Below are 22,542 nucleotides of genomic sequence, written 5' to 3'. Positions count from 1 at the left end.
ATTGTATGTAGCAATTCCATTCACATGTCAAATTAGTAGTTTGTCAGCCTTGCAAACATGTTGATGCATATACAAGTTAAAATGATGCCAGCTCAATATCCCGAAGGTGCTTGTAGGGGTAGTGTGCGTGTGTGTGTGTGCGCGCGCGCGCACGCGTGCCTGTTTATTGCATGTGCGTGTATGTGGGCTTCTGCGAGTAATACTCACTAAGTCAAGAGTTCTTAGTAGTATATTTCCCCATTGTTAATCGGCACCTTTCCAAAAAGAATTATTGCCTTCCCGCAAATTTTTTATGGCCTATGTAGTATCTAACCTCTTTGAAGGTAAGAGATCATATGACCCTTGGATCAAATAACATAGAAGGCTAAGATAGTTTTGGATCATGTTAATTTTTCTTTATCATATAATTGATTTGAGTGAATAATACCCATGCGTTTAGACTTTTGCTCTACCAATTTTTATTTTGGCAGAAATGATTTGGATATATTATAAAGACTCATCATAAGTACAAAGCACCCGAACATAATAAAAATTAAATTGGGGCATCTGAACAACCAAACTACCAACTGTCGTTAGGACGAGCATCCGACGTGCCGTTGTCACAACTCTCATACGGAAGCCGGTCTGACCTTGTTGATGACAACCGAAAAGTCTTTGTACACGTAATCCTCTACCATCTAATGCGGGAGGATGTTTTGGACACCTCCGATATGCTTATGGTCGTGAAACAGTGGATTCAAATTTGCTATGCAACACACAATTTTTTTATTTCAATTTTGAGACCTCTGCAATTTTGTGGGAATTCTGGAACTTTATGAATGATTTGGGTTTCAGTAGGAAAATATGCTTGAATGTGAAGAAAAGTCTAGATCTTGAAGTATCCGAGGAATCAGAAAGTGCCTTTCAAATACCTAGAGGACGGGAAGATGGAAAAATCATGGTCTTTGTACTTCCGTTGTTCCGTAATATAGTGTGCATTAGCTTTCATCGAATTTATAGACTTTGATCAAGTTTACAGAGAAAATTACCCATATCCACAATACCAAATGTCTACCATATGGAAGCATGTCTCATGATGAATCTAGTGTTGTTGATTTGGTATTCTAGATGTTGATAAATTTTCTATAAATTTGGTCAAAGTTTGACTAAAAAAATATAACACACACTATATTTAGGGAAGGCTAACATGGTATGCATCATGATAACTTTTATAGTATTCCATATTGCTCCGTGGCCTACATAGTTGTAATTTGTAAGATAATCGGGAAATGAGACAATAACTATTTTTTGGAAATTATTTAGAGGACATTCACAAGAATGCCAAAGTGTCAGGCATATTGTTGTCAGCATCTAACATATGTGAACAACAAAAACAACAATATGGGATGGAATCATGTATCCGGTTTACCCATAAATGAACAAAAACCTTATGGCATCTTGATACAAACGATGCTTTCTACATTATGGAAAACACGACATTGATTCATTTGTTATTTGGATATGAATGAACCCAAAATCAAGAGAGTGATTTCAGCAAAAGGAAATACAACAAAGAAACGGCCTATTTGATACTAACTGTTGCATTTGGAATGTAAATAAACAAAATTGGTGATGATAGAGCACAGACAATGTAAAAAACCAGAATAATCGTATGTAAGGGCATATATGTCTTTCTTTGAGTATGTTAATCAGTTAGCCTCTAGTGGTATTTTGGCATGGAAAAACTGAAATGAGTCCTTTTTCTTTGGAAATAACTGAAAATGAGTGCTGTTTTGACACACTGATTTTCAGTAGTGATATTTGGAACTTTTGGTTTTCACTAGTTTTACTGATTGCAGACCCCCAAGTCGCATCGCATGCCCGCATCCACCGAAGGCAGCCAAACCTAGCCGTAAGATCCAAGCCTCCAGCGCCGCCACCTGCTGCGGCCGGGATGGAGCTGCCGGATCTCGACGGCACCAAAGCCGCCGCCGGCAACCGCAAGCACCTGGCCATGCTCGAGCGCCTCTCCAAGCGCACCGCCGCCCCCTCCGCGGGCTCCCCCGAGGCGTCCCCCGTCGCCGCCTTCCTCTCTCGCTTCGCCGCAGCCAAGGCCGCCGCGGAGTCCGCCCTCTCCGCCTGCCGCTCCTCCCCGGACGACGCCGCCGCCTCCCTCGCCGCGGCCTCCTCCGCCGTCGACGACCTCGAGCGCCTCGTCGCGGAGGCCTCCCACTCCCTCCCCCCGTACGAGCTCCGGTCCGCGCTCGCCGCCGTCTCCGACCTCCGCGCCGCCCACAAGCTCGCCGCCTCCGAGGTCCGGCCCAAGAAGTCGTTCTCCTTCAGGAACAAGAGCAAAACCCCGAAGAGCCCCCTGCCAGATCCTCCTGCCCTGCCCCAGCCGCCTCCGGAGCAGCCAAAGCTTGATCCCGATGCCATCCTGCCAGGGTTTGGGTTCCGGAGCAGGAATGGCGCTACCCTGGTGAAGGATCTGAGAGCTGCCAACGAGAAGGATGGGGATTTCACGCTCGCTGATCTGGTTTCCTGTGAGGTGTACCTCAAGGGGAAATGCCGGGCGCTGTACATTCACAAGCTAAGAGATTGCCGCGTCTTCATCGGCCCGGTTTTCGGCTCGGTGCTCATAGAGGATGTCGAGCGCTGCACGTTTGTGATGGCGGCACATCAGATCAGGATTCACGAAGCCAGGGAAACAGATTTCTACCTGCGGGTGAGGAGCAGGCCGATCATTGAGGACTGCAGCGGTGTGAGATTTGCACCACATGCTCTGAAGTATGAAGGGATCGAAGAGGATCTGAGGGACTCTGGGCTTGCAGAGGACACTGGTAACTGGGCCAATGTGGATGACTTCAAATGGCTCAGGGCAGTGCAGTCACCAAACTGGTGCTTGGTTCCGGAGGAAGAGCGTCTGCCGATTGTCGACATTTCAGAAGTTCAGGAACAGGAGGATTGTAAGTGAGCTGCTCTGGAGGTTTCGCTCTCAGCTCCAGTTTTGGATTAATGTTCTGGACTGGTTGAATCTTGATGCTTATGGTGATTACATGTTCTGTTTGTTCATGTTTATTATCTCATTCTATCTAGAGCTTGCCAAATTAAGGATAAATTGGAAGCGCATGAGATGCTTTAATGCGTGCTCAGAAAGATGTTGATTATTTCATAGTTATGCATACTTAGTAAAATCATGCAGTTTTCTGAGCAAGAAGCCTACATGGTGTATGAGTTTTGGTTGATGGGCACCTGGATCCAGACATGTTTATTCAGGTGTACAAATATATTGGTTTATCAAATTCTGTGACCTTCAGTGCTCCAGGAGCTGTGGAATTTATAATTTTGCAGAAATGCGTGATTTTGTGGTACTGGTACATAGTTCCCTTCCTGCGTGTAAAATTTGTGTTAGCCTACTTCTCCAGCACTTTGTATTTGCTGCTGGAGGTACATAAGCAACCTTGCCCATACAGTATACACCGAGTATTAACCTACACCTGTGCAGCACTATGTATTCCCTGCTGGAGGCGATGGCTTTATATATACCTGATAGTCGACGAGAATGGCAAGTTCAGAGAGGACAGTTTTCAGAAATGGCTGCCCTTGCTCCTGCTAGTGGCAGTGACAAGAAGAGGGGACATGGGCGGAAAGAAGGCGTCTCGGCAGGTAAACCCAATGAGGAAAAGTGACATGTTCAAGATGGTGAAATTGATAATTTAGCATCAAGACGATCCTATGGTTCTTTTTCAGCTTCGGCAAAAGAGAATGTGAAGATTGATAGTCGTTTTACAGGATATGATTTTTTTTTGTGTGTAGCTCAAGGAGGCACATGTCTTGGTTGATTTTTAATATCCTGCTTATGCTCTAGATGACCAAGATGGACCTGAATGGGGGGTGATGAGAAAGTGAACATTCAAACCATTTTTTTTTTCTTTTTTGGACTGCTATGGATTTTCTTTCAGATGATGGCAAAAGCTTCCGCAGGTTTCAAATACGCGTCCCTTGCTGGAACACGGCATTGGCGTGCATCACTCTGGTATATTGCCCAATTTTAAGTGATTTTGCAACATCCCTGTCGGGGCGGAGCCGGAGCTGGAGAAGGCTACAAGCTGTTCCCGGACCTGCTGACATAATTGCATGAAGGCGAAATTTAAGCAGCATATTGTCGTTGCTACTACAGAACAGACTCAGCATCCTTACGAAGCTGAATTACAGTAGTACTAGTCATTGGAGGTAGCACTCTACAGTGTGTTGGTAGGGAACTTGGAGAGCATTAGGATTTCAGCTGGCCTTTTTGGTTTTAGTTGCTCTACATACACGCTGCATATTGCAGAATTTGAAGTAATAATAAATCTAGTTTAGTCTTTTTCTTTCTTTCTGTCCATCTGCATCTGCTGAGTCCAGTACAACAAGTTGCAAAAGTTCATTGCCAAGCTGTATCTGTTTGCAAAACATATGATTGAGTGTGAAGGGCCTCGATTGAGGTTTTACATTTGACCAATTCGAAGACAAAATTGTTTACACGAGGAAGCAACAACAACAAAAAATGGTGGGCTAAAGGAAATTTCCGAACAAATCTCACCAAAACTTGAACAACGGGTAGCTAAACTTCTGGTAGCCACAAAACAGGCTAAAGTGGATGGATCATCATCACGTGCGGTGAGGAGTCGAATCAAAACGGCGGGATTCTATCTTCGGGCCATTTTCTCTCCACTCTGCCCATCTTCGACGGCGGCCAGATGATGTGGGTGACCCTCCCGTTTATTAGGCCTAAAGGGATCTGAAGAAACACCAAACGTTAGTGAAACAAGTCATATGATGCAACATAGAATAGAGCTGGATGAAATAATAAGTTGAAAGAAAAAATATGTAGGCAATATAAAAGTACATAACATATTTGTTTTCTGTATCTATTACAACGCTTTGTTTGATCTATTGTATCATATATGCTAAATTGCTAATTATAGCCTAAGTTAGCAACTTTACAAGCACTGCAGCGACATGAATAAGAAGATGCCACCGCAGATTGCCAAGCTTAAAACTCTTCCACCTCGGGCCTTAGCACACAGATGTGCCTGCCTTCTAATGTACTGATGTGTTACTTACAGTATGGGTTTTCCCGAGTATCACCTTTTTGCTTTATTCTGTTTTTCATTTAGTGTTTTCTTTTATTTGATGTCTAGTTTAGTGCACTATAGTCCATGGAATTTCCAATCGGTAGGCACCACGAATATTGAATCATCACATGCTGAAAACTCTGGAGTAACATTCTTTTGGCCTCAGGCCCCACAAAAACAAAGAAGTATAGCCACGTTTGCAATAATCAGGTTACCAGGAGGAGGCTCATAGCTCAAGTACTATGTTCTGCTAGTCATCCATGTTAATTTGGCATGTTCTAGCATATACGTAGCATTTACATAGCATTGTTAAAAGAAGAACCCACAAAAATGAAGCCTACAACAAATTGGCATACTCTAAGAAGTTTGCTAGATTATTTTCTATCACTTAATGTTAACCTTAGAAGCGCCAACTGCACATCTATCCATAGATTTCTGGTGCAAATCTTAAGGGTCATATACATGCAGTGAGATTAATATGCCCATCCCCATCATACGGTACATAATATATGCATATTTTAGGTGCCCGTTTTTTCTATTGAAGGAACTCACAATGTCAATTTGCATAGTACTATGAGTGCTGGCACAGAGGATCAAAATGCGGCAAAACTCCACCGTTGAACAAACAAGCTTCTAGCCCATCAATACGATATAAAGAGACTGGGGTCATTAATATATTACACTCAAACAACTACTCCATAGGCTTGAACATTTTCCCAAATCAGCCAAATCAAAGTAGGCTAATCTCTTAAGTTGAAAAAGAAATGGAGATGAAGTAACTTACTGGGCCAAATGATCTTGAATCCCAGCTTCTAGCAGCATTATCCCCTTCAACCCAGCAATGCCCCTGTGGGACCTTAATTATCTCAGAAGACGCAGGGAGCTGTATCCACTCACCAGGTAAGCCAATCAGTCTCTTCACAAACACTTCCTTGTGATTACTAGGGCATCTGCAAACAGAAAAAAAAATCGTTGTATGGATTCTCGTGATATTTTCTTTTCCGCTATTTTCCAGCAATATCATGGCACATACTTGAACAAAATGACATCTCCACGGGAGAATTTGTACTGATCGAGGCAGCCCTTCTCCGCTAACACGATGTCACCTGGTTCGAGCCGAGCAACCTGGTCAGCACAAAATCATTGAGTATGGATTGCAGGATAATCCAACTCTCATGCCATGCCTGCACTGATATGTAGAAACCAAAGCCACGAATACCTCGCAAGGCGCTGTCGGTGCCCGTCATGGTGGGATGCATCGAGTGGCCCTTTATGGCCACCACGGTGACGTAGCGGTTGGAAATGGTGATGCCGATTACACCCCCGGTCACCGACATCTTGGCGATCGACCAAAGCTGATTGCGGGTTCCCATTATCCAAACTATCCAGTCACTGCATACAGGTAGTATCTGAACTGAACCTCTGAAGTGCAGACACACGGCAGAAATGCAGTGAACCGAGCTCCGAAGCGGAGACACTGCAGAGATGTACGGTGCTAGTCCGTCAGTACGGCGAATAATTATGCAGCTAATCTAGTGGATGGTGCAGACGAACACTTAGATGTAAGATGGACCAAATCCAAGCAGCCGAGGCTCTTACCGAGAAATCTTCCTCGGTTCCGTGGGGGTGGAGGCTGGCGACCAAGGCTTTGGAGTGGCTCCGTGGAGGTGGGCGAGGAAGAGCGGCGGGAGTGGCGGCGGCGACGACGACGACGCCGGTGTGTGGTGGCGTCGGCGGCGGATGGCTTGAGTCGTCGGGGCGTCGGAGGCCGCAGGGTAATTAACGAAGCGCTTACGGCCCGCCGTCCGATCGCGTAATCAACGGCCCATATCAAACAGCGGGGCCTCTCTTCTGTACTAGTTCTGTTGGTTTAGGCCGCCTCTCCGACCCTCACCCAAACCCTCGCTGCACCTCCCACCGTCGGCGGCGGCGGCGGCGACCACCCCACCGACCGCGCCGCGTTCGAACGTCGCAGGTCGGCGGACCCCTCCCGCTCCGGTAAGCCCCCCGCTCCCTCTTCCCTCCTCTCCCGAGCCGCTCGCGTGCGTGCTATAACCCCTCCCCGGGCTCCAATCCCGCCCAGTGCGGCTATGAAATCTCTCCTGTCGTCCGCTGCCGCCGCGCCCTAGAGCTCCCGCCGTGCCGCAGCTTAGCGTCGACACGGGCGTCCCTGCTTCCTCCACCCGGTCCCTGCGTCCTCGGCGATTGATTTAGTGACGCGCGAACTTTTAGCCGCCCAAGTGATTTACTTCACGAATTTGGGGCGTTTAGGTCCGCCCCCTGTCTGCTCCCCGCTCTGTGTTTTTGTTGCAGCAAATTTGTTGGATTTAGTCATTGAACAGCCTCGAGATTTTTGACGACTTGCCAGTAGCTTAATAATCACATGATGTGGTGGTGGGTAGGTGACTTGATAACTACATTGATCCATTTACCAGGCTTGAACTTCTCTTTTTGGTGGTAATGCCATGCAATCGCTTGTTCTCACCTGTTCTGGGGCCGGTGGATAATCAGGCGTGCTACTCAATATGTGCTATGCAGTGCGTTGGTTCTTCCCAGAGTCCAGTTTTAGATTTTGGTCCAGTGCTACACTTTGGTTTCCATCGATTCACTTTATGCTGAATCTGGCTCAAACTTGTTCTAATCTTTCACATACTTTAGGTTTAGATTTCCTTTTCACGCAAGACCTTGTTTCCTTGATTTTCTTATTCCGAAGTTCGCTTTTCTGATAAAATGTTTCTCTATGCAGTGGAATCTGAAGGTTCCAGCCAAAGCTTCTCAACTCGGTTGTAATCCTAGGAAGAGAGGTAGCAACAATTGCAGTTGGCTGATGGATGGGTCTAAATCTAATGCCGAAGAAGATGACTATCATGTGATAGGAGACCTAAGATCACCAAAGATTCCAAGGAGAAGTCCTGATGGTTCCAAGGAGAGAGACGACAGGAAAGGTTGGGACTCTTCAAGAAGTGAAACTTCTGCAGACAGGGCTGATACAAGAGATGGTGGTTATTCTTCTGACCATAATAAGCATAGCAGGGAAAAAGAGATGATTCATGGCCATGCAGATGAGTCGGGTGGAATTAGAAAAGGTGTGGACTCTAGTAGTTCAAGGGGCGGGAGGTCCGATGAGGATATCAATGAGAGGAGGGGATCTGCTATGGCCGAGAACATCAATGAAGATGGCAGACCAGCGGATCAAAGTCATCAAAAGGAAGAGATTCTTGGGCATACAGTGGAATACGGACATGAAAGCAAGGGTGGTGTGGAAAAAGAGGAGACGTCACCCAGAGTGGGTAACGATGGATGGGAGTCATCAGGGGATAGAAGGAATAGAGACGCTCCACCTTCACAAATACCGGATACACCAGACAGAGGGAGAGACAGCAGTTGGAATGTGAAAACACAAGAGGTTGAAGGATCTGAGCAGTACTCGAGGAGCCGTCAACTGCGAGATCCTAAAGAGGCAAATGTTTCTGAATGGAGGAGCACACAGGAAAGGTTAGATGGTACGAGTTTTCAGGGTCGCGCTGGGTACCGGCAGGATTCCAGGGGTAGATCTGAAAGTTTCAGAGGTTCTTCAACCTATGGAAATCGGTATGACAGGTCTGATTCAATAGAGATCAGGCCAAATAGCAATTTTGATTTCGGGCGAGAGGGCTCTGTTTCTGGAAGAAGATCTGATGTGGGAGCTCCCGGAACAACTGATGATAGTAGCACCAATCATCCTGAAGCAGATCAAAGTGGTGGCACCAGCATGGTTTCTCCATTTACTCAGCAAGGGCCTAAAGGTGATAGATCCTCTAGAGGAAGGGGGAGGCCAACTGGAAGGGATTCTCAGAGAATTGGAGTTCCGGTGCCACTTATGCCGCCACCTTCATTTGGTGCACTCGCCCTGCCACCAGGGCAAATGCAACATATGGGGCCAAATATTCCCCATTCTCCAGGTCCTCCTCTTCTACCTGGTGTTTTCATGCCGCCGTTTCCTGGACCTATGGTGTGGCCTGGAGCAGGAGGTGTTGATGTCAACATGCTTTCTGTTCCACCTAACCTTCACATCCCTCCTCCAGTTGCTGGTGAGCATAGGTTCACTCCAAGTATGGGAGCTGGACCTGTTCATAATGTTCACTTAAATCAAATGGGCCCAGGAATGGGCACTCCAACGAATATGTCAGGATTGGGTTTTAACCAGATGAGCACACAAAATCGTGAAATGACACATGATAAGCCATCTGGTGGTTGGGTGCCACATAGGCATGGTGCACCGATCAGAAAAGCTCCTTCAAGGGGTGAACAGAATGATTACTCTCAGAACTTTGTGGACACTGGCATGCGACCTCAAAACTTCATTAGAGAACTGGATCTTACAAGTGTAGCGGAGGACTATCCAAAATTGAGAGAACTCATACAGAGGAAGGACGAAATTGTTACTAACGCTGCTTCACCACCGATGTATTTTAAGTGTGATCTACGGCAACATGTTCTTTCTCCAGAATTTTTTGGTACAAAGTTTGATGTTATTCTTGTGGATCCACCATGGGAAGAGTATGTTCATCGTGCACCAGGAATAACAGATCATATTGAATATTGGAACGCTGAGGAGATTATGAATTTGAAGATTGAGGTTGTTGTTCTTGTCTGGTTGTTTCATCCTTTTTAAGGGTGTTCATTTTATGCCACAGAATTATTAATATACTTCCGTCAATTGTTTGAATCAACAGGCTATAGCTGATACCCCCTCTTTTCTCTTCCTTTGGGTTGGTGATGGCGTAGGTCTTGAACAGGGCCGTCAATGTTTGAAGAAGGTGAGACAGCTTTCTCTTTCAGTAATATAACACATGCAGTTTTATGTTCTGCTTTGTTGTCAATTTTTCTGGGCATGATGCCAGCTTACAGAAGGCCATCCAGGCTCATGTGTCCTCTCCAAAACATTATAGCCACAATGCATTTTGATCATGTTTCTGTCATTGCCATTCCGTTTAGTTGCAATCAAACTCCAATCTGCATAAATCTCACATTCTTTCGAATGTATTCATCTGTTTCAAAAGATATGTGCACTGTTTTATTTAATTTAGATCTGTCATACAGTTTCCAGCTGAATGATGAAACGTAATAATAGATGAAGCTAGCTGAAACATCTCTTTTGTCCAGTGGGGATTTCGTAGGTGTGAGGATGTTTGCTGGGTGAAAACCAACAAGAAAAATGCATCATCAGGTCTGCGGCATGATTCTCGTACATTGTTGCAGCATTCAAAGGTAGTGCTGTTATTAAGTATTATATGTTTTATAGCATTATTTCTGTTTTTTACTTTGCAATTTCCCCATGTCTCTGGGATTCTTGTGAAGTATCCATCTTTCCTTGTGCAGGAGCATTGTTTGATGGGTATAAAAGGAACGGTACGCCGTAGCACTGATGGTCATGTCATCCACGCGAATATCGACACTGATATAATAATAGCTGAAGAACCCACTGATGGTATCTATCACGTAGCTGCCATTTATAATGCTTATTGTTATTCTTCGTTTATGATATCTGTCTTCTAAACTGTTCTGAGGCCTCTTTTCCTTTCCTGTCTTGTTCATGTATGAAATTAAATTCACTGTTTTGTCTTTGTTGTCATGGTATGAATTTCTATGGTTTGGCCCATGAAAAGTGGAGTATGATTTTTAAAAGAATTTGATTTGTTGATAAAAGCATATTCTATCTGGCTTGTCGAAGGATTGGTTTATTATGACTGGTTTGAAGAAAATTGTATTACCTCTGTTCCTAAATATAAGACGTTTTGGCAGTTCAATTTGAACTACCAAAACGTCTTACAGTAGTGACCAGAGTAGCACATCTTTGTTGCCGCTATTTTCTTGTTGACCTGCCCATATGAAGCTTGAACTCTGAATATAATCCTTGTAACACTAACTGAAACTCAAACAAAACAATATGGCGTTGATTATCCTGAAGCAGCTGTAGCAAGTGTGCCAGTATGCGTGCATTTTCTGCATAATAATCTCATGAGAACCATCAAAGTATGTCCAAGATTGGAGAAACGTTTGTTCATGTAAAATATTTTTAAGATTTCTATAATGCACGAGTGTGCACATTTAAAAGGAGATGTTAGAGATTTCATGTGTTGTACTGTTGATTCTTGGCATAAAGGTAATGGGACGTGGAAGATGAGCAGATGTTTTTGGCTCGGCTAAATAATCGTACTATTTATCCTTCCGTGATAGCCTTTTGCAAGTTAGCTATTCCTTGGTCATTTTCATGATTTTGGTATGCTTGAAAGAAAAACACATATTTTGGTGAAGTTACTAAGGAAGGTCTTACTACTTTCTCTTCTATGATCATGGTACAGATATCTAGCTATCCATTTGTTGACAGCTTGGAGTATATTTCAGAATTCCTTATGTTTACATTGTTTTTTGAAGTATAGCCTTTTAAAAAAAAAGAACACATCCTTTGAAGCATAATATTCGTTTGTGATGCCTAGAAGTATATGTCTTCTTTTACAGGTTCAACGAAGAAACCTGATGACATGTACAGGATCATTGAGCATTTTGCTCTTGGAAAGAGACGCCTTGAGCTCTTTGGTGAGGATCATAACATCCGCCCTGGCTGGCTTACGCTTGGGAAAGACTTATCATACTCCAACTTCAACAAAGAGGTAGAAAGCTGGATCTTCAACTTGTATGCTCATGGACACAGTTACACCAGAGCATATATGCATTGGCACGAGCTCCACACATCAATGTCATCTCTGCTAAGAAACTTCACTATTGCAGGCGTATAACAAGAACTTTGCGGACAGCGATGGGAAGGTGTGGCAGGGAGGCGGCGGGCGAAACCCTCCTCCTGGGGCTCCGCATCTGATCGTGACGACTCCGGAGATCGAGGGCCTCAGGCCCAAGTCACCCCCGCCGAAGAACTGACAGCATCTGCGCTAATGGCGGAAAACCCCCCTCCATGGAGCTCGGTGAACCGGGATCTGTTTTCAAGCTGCAGTGGTGGCTACATTTATTTTTCCATATCTGTAGCTTTTATTTTACACCTTGTAGGGAGAGTTTGAGCCACTTGTCGTCGGAAAAATGTACTGTATGTCAGTGTCATGGATGATGGATGTTTCGATGAAACTGTGGCAATCAGAATAAGAAGCTTTACCTTTGCGCGTGCATGCATGTAGTGATCTGATGGATTTGCGTTTGGGCACTTGGAGTGGCTTAATGCCTTTCTTGTGTGTAATGTGTAACTCTGCGCCGGAGAACTGTGATCACCTCTCTGTTGGCTGTGCCGTCGCAAATATTGTTTGAAATAAGATCTTACAGTGACTTATGCAAATTGTCACGCCACCATTGGAACCTACTACATAGGAATGGGGTGGACGAAGAGGCTCTCAATAGTCTTTTGAAGATGCATGCCAAAGGTGAATCCATCTTTCTGATCCGCATAGTATATGGTCCCACTATTAATCAAGTTTAAAATCCGCTTCACCACCGGGAGCGGTGCCCCATGTTCAAGGCGAGCTTCATTTATTGTTTTCCATTCAGCTTCAATCAGCGAATGGATTCTGGCAATAGCAACCTCGCTTGTGACCTTATGCTCGACCATGTAAGACTCCAAACAGGTTGCCACATCCGCCTTGGCCTTCTCGCCCTACAAGTTTATACAACATTACCAATTTTGGTACATTGCTTTTTGAGTGGTCGTTGCAGTAAAAGATTATAATTGGGACAAAATCCAAAAAAGATCATACTTTCAATGCAGCAATGTCATCAAATAGACGCAATATCTTCCCGCCTGCTATAATGATACTAGGGCAACTTGCTGCCCACTCAAATGCTTCCTTGGTTACTTCATCGCCCATGCCAACCATCAAAACTACAGATAGGCCCTGCTAAACCAACAGACATGGATGATAAATTCAGGAAATCTTCAAAGCTTGGCTTGTGATTATCATGTGACCATTCGGCTTCTTGGAGATGATAAGTAGAAAATTTCTGAAACTGCACAGAAGACAACAAATTGACCGTGCAAGCAAAAGGTGTGACAGATCATAGCATGTACACATCATCAGTGGCGGAGCTCCAAAGAAAACCTGGACGGGCCAACCCAAAGGAGAGAACTGCAGGTGATGGGCTGGGCAAGGCTCCAAAGCATAGGTAAAGAAAGAAGTGCTGGAATTTAGTCTATTTTGGGCAGCCCAATAACTATTTCAGAAATTCCTAATAAATCCTAGAGGCCCACTTAGCCCATTTGTGCAAGGCAAGGGATACTACTAAAGTTTAGTCCCACATTGCTAGTTTAGTGGGAGTTGGACTTCCTTATAAGGGAGGTTCTTTCCCCACTTGTACGAGCATGAGAATAAGAGGGATATCCACGCGCGCTCCTCCTCCGCCGTGCGCCACTCGACGCGACGCGACGCGACGCGGGAATGAGCCGAGCCGATATCTAAATTTTTGCCACGCACTATGGGTATACGAAAGGTCACTCGGGAGCTGGAAAGTTTTTGCTGTAGTGGATATTGAATACGAACGCTGCACCCTTCGGCTGCTGACTGTTCGTTTCATCTCCCGCGTTCCCTTCAGCTCCTGGCGCAGCCTCTCGCCTCCTTCTCTTGCGCCTATAAAAGGGAGGTCGCTCCTCTCAGAGAGGCGCACCTGAATCTCTTCCTCCTCTCGCCACAAGTTTCCGAGCACTGCGCTACTGCTACGTTCTTCCCCATCCCGTCTTGCGGCGTGCACCGCAGGTCGGGACAGTAGGCCTCCGAAACCGCACCTTTTGAGTCCTGTACGGGAGAAGGGTGATAAGGTTTTTGGGGAGCGCTCAGAGCGACTACTGGCTGCTTCATCACGGACGATCCGGTCGCCGACGACTACTTCCCCGACGACGACTTCTTCCCCGACGTCCACGACCTCCTCGACGACATGGCAGGCGAGGACACCGACCCCAAGTCCACCGCTTCTGCTGCTGCTGTGCTGTACGTGTTCCTGTCTTTCCTGTTAAAGGTTCTGCCGCAGTTCCTTGTTCTAGTCCTTGTCCTACACATGATAGGTTCTACTTCATATATGCAACTAGTTCTACTGGCTGCTATAGATATGCTAGGCTACGGTTCATATATGCAGAAGCTATTTACCTTCTCTCTGTCAGAACGCATGACTTGTTTTATCTCTATTATATTACTCATGCTTTATCTAGTATTTCTGTTAATAAAATCATTTGGTAAATTGCTCATATTTCCAACAATCCAAAAACCTTATCATAGACAATATACACCAAGTGGTTTTGCTGCTTCCATGAGACCTTCTATGTTTGAGGGTATCCACTATAAGAGGTGGCGCGTGAGAGCAGTCTTATGGTTTCAAACCATGAGTTGCTATGACGCCACTCTCGGCAAACCTGAAGGAGAGCTTGATGCTCAATAGGCACAAGCTTTTCAGAAAATGGATACTCTGTTTAAGGCTGCTCTCTTGAGTGTTCTTGGTGAGAACATAGTTGATGCTTATGCGTCAATTGATAATGGAAAAGATATGTGGGATGCACTCGAGGCCAAGTTTGGGGTCTCGGATGCTGGCACTGAGCTGTACATCATGGAGCAATTCTATGATTACAGGATGACTGAAGAGCGCTCCGTGGTTGAGCAAGCTCATGAGATACAATCATTTGCTAGAGAACTTGAGCACTTCAGTTGTATGCTACCGGACAAGTTTGTTGCCGGAGGTATCATCACTAAACTTCCTCCTTCATGGAGGAACTTTGCTACCTTGCTGAAGCATAAGAGGCAGGAGTTTTCCGTCCCGGATCTCATTGACACTCTTGATGTGGAAGAAAAGGCGAGAGCAAAGGACACACGTGCTCGAGGTATTGACGGAGGATCTAGTGCCAATATGGTACAGAAGCAGAACTTCCAGCCCCACAAGTTCAAGAACAAGGGCAAGTTTGATGGTAAAGCAAAGTTTGATGGGAAGAACAAGGCTGTGCAACACACGAACTTCAAGAAGAAGAATGGCAAGAAGAAAGGTGCTTGTCATGTGTGTGGGGATCCTGATCATTGGGCTCCTAGTTGCCCTAATCGCTTTGACAAGCGTCATCCTGGGAAAGGCGGCAAGACCGCTAATGTTGTCATTGGAGACACTGACATGAAGGATGCTGGGTATGGTATATTTCCCACTATTCTTTCAGTATGTCATTCTCCTGACTGGTTGATTGACACGGGTGCTAATGTGCATGTATGCGGTGATATTTCCATGTTTTCGTCTTACCAGACCGCAGGGACTTCAACCGTGCTGATGGGCAACGGTTCAAGTGCTTCTGTTCGTGGTGTTGGCACGGTCGATCTGAAGTTTACTTCGGGGAAGATCGTGCGGCTGAAGAACGTGCATTATGTCCCCTCCGTCAATAAAAATCTTGTTAGCGGATCTCTTCTGTGTAGAGATGGCTACAAGCTTGTCTTTGAGTCGAATAAATTTGTAATATCCAAGTATGGAACCTTTGTTGGTAAAGGCTTTGAGTTAGGAGGCTTGTTTCGTTTATCCTTATCAGACGTTTGCAATAAAGTTGTTAATCATATTTGCAACAATAGTGAATCCAATGTGTGGCATTCACGTCTTTGTCATGTTAACTTTGGTTGCATGTCGCGACTAGCGAAGTTGAACTTAATCCCTAGTTTCACCACCGTCAAGGGATCTAAGTGTCAAGTGTGTGTGCAAGCTAAGCAACCTCGTAAGTCTCACACGACTGCGGAAATAAGAAATCTTGCACCACTAGAGCTCATACATTCAGATCTATGTGAAATGAATGGTGTGTTGACAAAAGGTGGAAAGAAATATTTCATGACGTTAATTGATGACTCCACTAGATACTGCCGTGTGTATCTTCTGAAGTCTAAGGATGAGGCTTTGAACTTTTTCAAGATCTATAAAGCCGAAGTGGAAAACCAACTTGATCGAAAAATCAAGAGGCTTAGGTCCGACCGTGGTGGAGAGTATTTTTTCAATGAATTTGATGCTTTTTGTGCAGAACATGGTATAATCCATGAGAGAACGCCTCCCTATTCACCTCAGTCAAATGGGGTGGCCGAAAGAAAGAACCGTACTCTAACAGATTTGGTTAACGCCATGTTAGACACTTCAGGTCTCTCCAAGGCATGGTGGGGGAGGCGATATTGACTGCATGTCATGTCCTAAACCGAGTTCCCACAAAGAACAAAGAGATAACTCCATTCGAGGAATGGGAGAAGAAAATGTTAAAACTCTCTTATCTGCGAACATGGGGCTGTTTGGCAAAAGTCAACGTTCCAATTCTAAAGAAGCGGAAACTTGGACCAAAGACTATGGATTGTGTTTTCCTGGGATATGCTTTTCATAGCATTGGCTATAGATTCTTGGTTGTAAAATTTGAGGTACCTGACATGCATGTCGGTACGATCATGGAGTCGAATGATGCGACTTTCTTTGAAGATATCTTTCCCATGAAGGATATGGCTACCTCATCTAATCAGGAGATGCCTAGTTCATCGAATTAGGAACCAGTTACAATTACCGAACCTAAAATTTCGATGAAACACTTTGAAAGTCCTGTGGAGGAAAACAATGAAGTTCCTATTAGGAACAAGAGACAGAGGACTGCAAAGTCCTTTGGTGATGATTTTCTTGTGTACCTCATAGATGACACTCCCAGTTCTATTTCAGAGGCCTATGCATCTGAAGATGCTGACTACTGGAAGGAAGCGGTTCGTAGCGAGATGGATTCCATCTTGGCAAATGAAACTTGGGAAATAACTGATCGTCCTTATGGGTACAAACCTATAGGATGCAAATGGGTATTCAAGAAGAAGGTTAGGCCTGATGGTACTATTGAAAAGTACAAGGCTCGGCTCGTGGCTAAGGGTTATACCCAAAAGGAAGGTGAAGACTTCTTTGATACTTACTCACCTGTGGCTCGACTGACCACTATTCGAGTTCTACTTTCACTAGTTGCCTCGCATGGTCTTCTCGTTCATCAAATGGATGTTAAGACTGCTTTCCTAAATGGAGAGTTGGACGAGGAAATTTATATGGAACAACCAGATGGGTTTGTACTAGATGGTCAGGAAGGGAAAGTGTGCAAGTTGCTGAAGTCTTTGTACGGACTTAAGCAAGCACCCAAACAGTGGCATGAGAAGTTTGAAAGAATTTTAACAGCTGCAGGCTTTGTTGTGAACGAAGATGACAAATGTGTGTACTATCGCCATGGTGGGGGCGAGGGAGTTATCCTGTGCTTGTATGTTGATGACATACTGATTTTCGGAACCAATCTGAATGTTATTAAGGAGGTAAAGGATTTCCTATCTCGTTGTTTTGAGATGAAGGATTTAGGAGTGGCTGATGTCATTCTGAACATCAAGTTGTTGAGAGACGATGATGGTGGGATTACATTGCTTCAATCTCACTATGTGGAAAAGATCTTGAGTCGCTTTGGCTATAGTGACTGCAAGCCCTCTCCAACACCATATGATGCTAGTGTGTTGCTTCGAAAGAATTGAAGAATTGCTAGAGACCAATTGAAGTATTCTCAGATTATTGGCTCGCTTATGTACTTAGCCAGTGCTATAAGACCTGACATCTCTTTTGCTATTAGCAAACTGAGTCGGTTTGTTTCAAAACTAGGAGATGTGCATTGGAAAGCTCTAGAAAGAGTTTTGCGTTATTTGAAAGGCACTGCAAATTATGGAATTCACTACACCGGGCATCCAAAGGTGCTTGAAGGGTATAGTGACTCAAACTGGATCTCAGATGCTGATGAGATAAAAGCCACGGGCGGTTATGTATTCACTCATGGAGGTGGCGCTGTTTCTTGGAAGTCTTGCAAGCAGACCATCTTAACGAGGTCAACAATGGAAGCAGAACTCACAGCACTAGATACAGCTACGGTTGAAGCAGATTGGCTTCGTCGGCTCTTGAATGACTTGCCGGTTGTTGAGAAACCTGTACCGGGTGTCCTTATGAACTGCGACAATCAAACTGTGATCATGAAAGTGAGCAGTTCAAAGGATAAGATGAAGTCATCAAGACACGTTCAGAGAAGGTTAAAGTCTGTCAGGAAAATGAAAAACTCCGGAGTTATTACGTTGGATTATATCCAAACGTCTAAAAATCTGGCAGATCCTTTTACCAAGGGTCTATCACGTAATGTGATAGATAATGCATCGAGGGAGATGGGTATGAGACCCACAATATGAGTTGTTCACAGTGGTAACCTATTCTTTGTGATCGGAGATCCCGTGAATTAGATGTGGAAGACAAGCTGTTGGTCAACTGAGAGGAGAGTATCCTTACTATTCACAATACCACTCCATGAAGATGCAATACTCTCCTAATCTGCATGGCAGGTTGATATATATCTTAATGTGTTCTAAGTGGCTTATTTAAGCAGAGATGTTATCCTGCAGAATATCTTTTGAAGAACACACATATATGAGTCTGATTGTCAAACGTCGCAATCTATGAGAGTAGGGTTCTCTCTAGTAAACTCATGAAAGGTCACGGAGTATGACGCATAAGCTCCACCCGCGGGGAAGACCCACGGTAGCCACGTATCGGTCAAGGCTTTATGTGAAGCTAGATTCGCAGAAAACTTGCAGTTCAAGGCCCAGTTTACTGTTCAAGTTGCTCACTAGTGTAGCATAGAGTTCTAGGTGGAAGTTCAACTTAACAGTCTCCACTGCAGTACCGATATATAAAACAGTGTTTTGGAACCAAAGGCAAATTTCTGTGTGCCTCTGGGATCTGGTGGGGGGTTGCTGGAATTTAGTCTATTTTGGGCAGCCCAATAACTATTTCAGAAATTCCTAATAAATCCTAGAGGCCCACTTAGCCCATTTGTGCAAGGTAAGGGATACTACTAAAGTTTAGTCCCACATTGCTAGTTTAGTGGGAGTTGGACCTCCTTATAAGGGAGGTTCTTTCCCCACTTGTACGAGCATGAGAACAAGAGGGATATCCACGCGCGCTCCTCCTCCGCCGCCCGCCTCGCCACGCCACGCCACGCCTCGTCACGACGCCCTGCGGGTTACGGGAATGAGCCGAGCCGATATCTAAATTTTTGCCACGCACTATGGGTATACGCAGGGTCACTCGGGAGCTGGAAAGTTTTTGCTGTAGTGGATATTGAATACGAAAGCTGCACCCTTCGGCTGCTGACTGTTCGTTTCATCTCCCGCGTTCCCTTCAGCTCCCGGCGCAGCCTCTCGCCTCCTTCTCTTGCGCCTATAAAAGGGAGGTCGCTCCCCTTAGAGAGGCGCACCTAAATCTCTTCCTCCTCTCGCCACAAGTTTCCGAGCACTGCGCTGCTGCTACGTTCTTCCCCATCCCGTCTTGCGGCGTGCACCGCAGGTCGGGACAGTAGGCCTCCGAAACCGCACCTTTTGAGTCCTGTACGGGAGAAGGGTGATAAGGTTTTTGGGGAGCGCTCAGCGCGACTACTGGCTGCTTCATCACGGACGATCCGGTCGCCGACGACTACTTCCCCGACGACGACTTCTTCCCCGACATCCACGACCTCCTCGACGACATGGCAGGCGAGGACACCGACCCCAAGTCCACCGCTTCTGCTGCTGCTGTCCTGTACGTGTTCCTGTCTTTCCTGTTAAAGGTTCTGCCGCAGTTCCTTGTTCTAGTCCTTGTCCTACACATGATCGGTTCTACTTCATATATGCAACTAGTTCTACTGGCTGCTATAGATATGCTAGGCTACGGTTCATATATGCAGAAGCTATTTACCTTCTCTCTGTCAGAACGCATGACTTGTTTTATCTCTATTATATTACTCATGCTTTATCTAGTATTTCTGTTAATAAAATCATTTGGTAAATTGCTCATATTTCCAACAAGAAGTGCAAAAGACCTAGGCGGGCCATGGCCCAGTTCGGCCCTAGCTAAGATTTGCCTCTGCACATCATATTTAAATGGATGTGTGTATCCCTAGTGAGTGCAATGAACGAAAAATGAAATACGTCCCAAATCTTAAATTGATAACAAAAAAGTTCTAATCCTATGTAGGTTATATTCTTGTGCACCACATTGTTGTAATCGTGGCGACCACTACATAGGGCAGACGAATTAGCTTGATGGGGATTGAAGATTGTGTCTTGGGAGGTCTTTGCTTGATTAGGATGGAAGTTTAGTTCATGGATCTATGCATCATAGTTCTTTTTGTGTCGCATGTCACTATTTATGTAGCAATCTCCCTTTTGGAACCCTCCGTGGTTATGAAGTGTCATGCTTTTCTATTTTAACTGCCCTAAACATTATAATAAACTAGATTATGTGGTTCTTTGTGGTAGAAGACATGAGTCCACTTTTTCATTATCCTGATTTTCTATATAAATATATATAAGGTACACGATGATGTACCGCTTTCCTAGCATCGGCAACATGGTAGGTGTCAATGAATGCTTCATCCTCGGCATCCTTAAAGATCTTCAAGAGTTCATTATAGAACCTTTTCAAGTAGTCGGGTAGAAGAGAAGTTGCGTTCTCATCCCATCTGCATGTTAGATTGCATTGCATGAAGATAGTTCAAAGAAAAATTAATTCAGCCACTCCTTGCATTGTATGTTACTACTTTTCCGTATAAGCAGGTAAATCAAAACTACTAACCTTTGTATAGCCGCATTTAGCCGCCGAACTTCCTCTATGGTAGCATGGGAATCATATGTGTCAACTATCATGGTCATTAGCACCATCAGCTTGGTAAAGAATATTCTTGATAGGGTGAAGTTTTTCTCATGGTAGACGCATATGGTGCAAAGTAGCCCTCCACCACACGGTCCCGAACATAGTTTAGCCCCACATATCCATAAAAATCATCGGACCACCTGGAAATATTTATTTGAACTAGTTTGATAGTTTAGTAAAAGAAATTATTCCTACTAAACTGTGATTAGATGGACGGTGAGAAACATATATGTGTAGGATACATTACATAAAGGCATGAATCTTTATTGGTTCCATCTTAAATGAGTAGTGGATACAAGAGACATACTTAGTAAGATATTTGAGTTCCTTCAAGTGGACATGCTGCAGAAGGTTAAAATCCAGCCTCGTGAACTCCAGTAGAGTTGGGTTATGCCCTTCCTCATGTTGGTACTCCGAGATATAATGCACTGTTTCCACCCTCTTAACGGTCCGTGGCAAAGGTACGTCAAAGGCAAGCTTAACATGCTCAGCTAAAGGGGACTTGAGACTGTCTCTCATCGATTCAAGGTGATGACTTGCAAAAGAGATGGCTTCTTAGAGTGATGGCTCGCCATGAATGAGAAGATGAGCTGCGTTGTATAGACTTAAAAGTCCTCTTGGGTCACCGGTAATATCTATCCTAAAAGTCCCATCTTCATTCTTGAATTTGTTGAAAACATCTGAGGACAAATGCTAGTGGCATACTGTTATGAATGCTGCCCATATCAAATTGTAGGGAGTAATCTAAGCTTTGGACAATCTTCTAGTATATATGTTTTGTGGGAATTAACTAATGCCTTGTATGTATTCAAAAGAAGGACGGGGTCGTCCTCCTTTTCTAAAAAAAAAATGTATTCAAAAGAAGACATATCCATAGATACTTGGAGATACCCAAAGACCATGTTCTCTAAGCAAACGAAACCGGAGAGCAACTTCGTGGAGGCTAGAGCTACATAAGTCGCTGCCGATGATGTCATTTAAGGCAACATCAATCTGCTCTTTGAAGTGGTGATCTATTCCGAGACGTTGGACAGTGTCTAATAAGGTCATCATTTCCACCGTGTTGTTGCAAGTCTTAAACAACACATGGACCTCCTCCTTCAGTTTATCAGCTCTCACACTCATCCATTTCTCCGATCTCTACACACACGTTGGAATGTGTTGAATACAGTATGCTAAAAAAAAGACACGGCTGGGTGCTCGGGGCAGGCCCTGCTCGGAGGAGACCAGTGCATGGGGGTGCGCTACACGATGGGGTTTGGGGATATGGAGATGCAGATTGGGACAGACGACATGGAAGTGCATCATGGTCTTGCCCGCCTGGTGAAAGTTTCTCAAGGCAGAAGAACTCAGCTGTGTTGCTCAAGCACAGAGCTAGCTACGTAGAAGAAGTGGCAGAAGAAAAGTGCCGGTGGGAGGAAGAAGAGACCGGGTGGGGTGGGGGAGCGTGTGCGTCGACCCACCATCACGCACCGGATTCGTCAGCGGCGAGCGGAAATCTATCCGTTTGGCAGCGGGAGCTGAGAATTTTCAACGACCTTTGCGTTTGCATTTTTTTTTTGTCCTCGACCAAGACGACGAATACTCATACAGTGCAATTTTACCCTCGATTTATCCGTATCAGACCAGAGTGAAAGCAGATAATCTTGCGTCCAATAAGAGCGGTGGTTCGGTGGTTGAGAACTTGGAAAGGGTTAAATTTGATTTTACTTTTAGAGGAGCTACATCAAAAAATTGAATTTTTTCC

At 44.7% G+C, this 22,542-nt stretch overlaps 3 protein-coding genes and 1 pseudogene across 3 annotated transcripts; 2 read left to right on the top strand and 2 right to left on the bottom strand.

The window, feature by feature from the left end:
• The first annotated feature begins 1,828 nt into the window (after positions 1–1,828).
• POR (C-CAP/cofactor C-like domain-containing protein) lies at positions 1,829–3,295 on the top strand. The gene has a single exon (XM_048692952.2). The coding sequence runs from the start codon at positions 1,934–1,936 to the stop codon at positions 2,951–2,953; it is 1,020 nt and encodes a 339-aa protein (XP_048548909.2). The 5' UTR covers positions 1,829–1,933; the 3' UTR covers positions 2,954–3,295.
• Positions 3,296–4,390: 1,095 nt separating this feature from the next.
• LOC125528489 (Peptidase S24/S26A/S26B/S26C family protein) lies at positions 4,391–6,904 on the bottom strand. Its single transcript, XM_087519046.1, has 5 exons — positions 6,696–6,904; positions 6,316–6,573; positions 6,130–6,202; positions 5,881–6,046; positions 4,391–4,759 (listed from the first exon to the last, which is right to left on the bottom strand). Exons 2-5 carry the CDS (start codon positions 6,467–6,469, stop codon positions 4,652–4,654), a joined length of 501 nt encoding a protein of 166 aa, XP_087375172.1. The 5' UTR covers positions 6,470–6,573; positions 6,696–6,904; the 3' UTR covers positions 4,391–4,651.
• A 12-nt stretch (positions 6,905–6,916) lies between these two features.
• Positions 6,917–12,256, top strand: EMB1691 (Methyltransferase MT-A70 family protein). The gene is made up of 7 exons (XM_087519045.1): positions 6,917–7,094; positions 7,843–9,714; positions 9,812–9,895; positions 10,242–10,346; positions 10,458–10,566; positions 11,598–11,749; positions 11,868–12,256. Exons 2-7 carry the CDS (start codon positions 7,924–7,926, stop codon positions 12,012–12,014), a joined length of 2,388 nt encoding a protein of 795 aa, XP_087375171.1. The 5' UTR covers positions 6,917–7,094; positions 7,843–7,923; the 3' UTR covers positions 12,015–12,256.
• A 148-nt stretch (positions 12,257–12,404) lies between these two features.
• On the bottom strand, positions 12,405–21,926 carry LOC147976789 (tau-cadinol synthase-like; annotated as a pseudogene).
• Between the last annotated feature and the right edge of the window lie 616 nt (positions 21,927–22,542).

This window comes from Triticum urartu, chromosome 4A, assembly GCF_056163025.1.
Source record: "Triticum urartu cultivar PI428250 chromosome 4A, HENAU_Tu73, whole genome shotgun sequence".
Lineage (NCBI taxonomy): Eukaryota > Viridiplantae > Streptophyta > Magnoliopsida > Poales > Poaceae > Triticum > Triticum urartu.
Note: the sequence above shows the minus strand (reverse complement) of the source record. Positions and strands in the feature narration are given on the sequence as shown.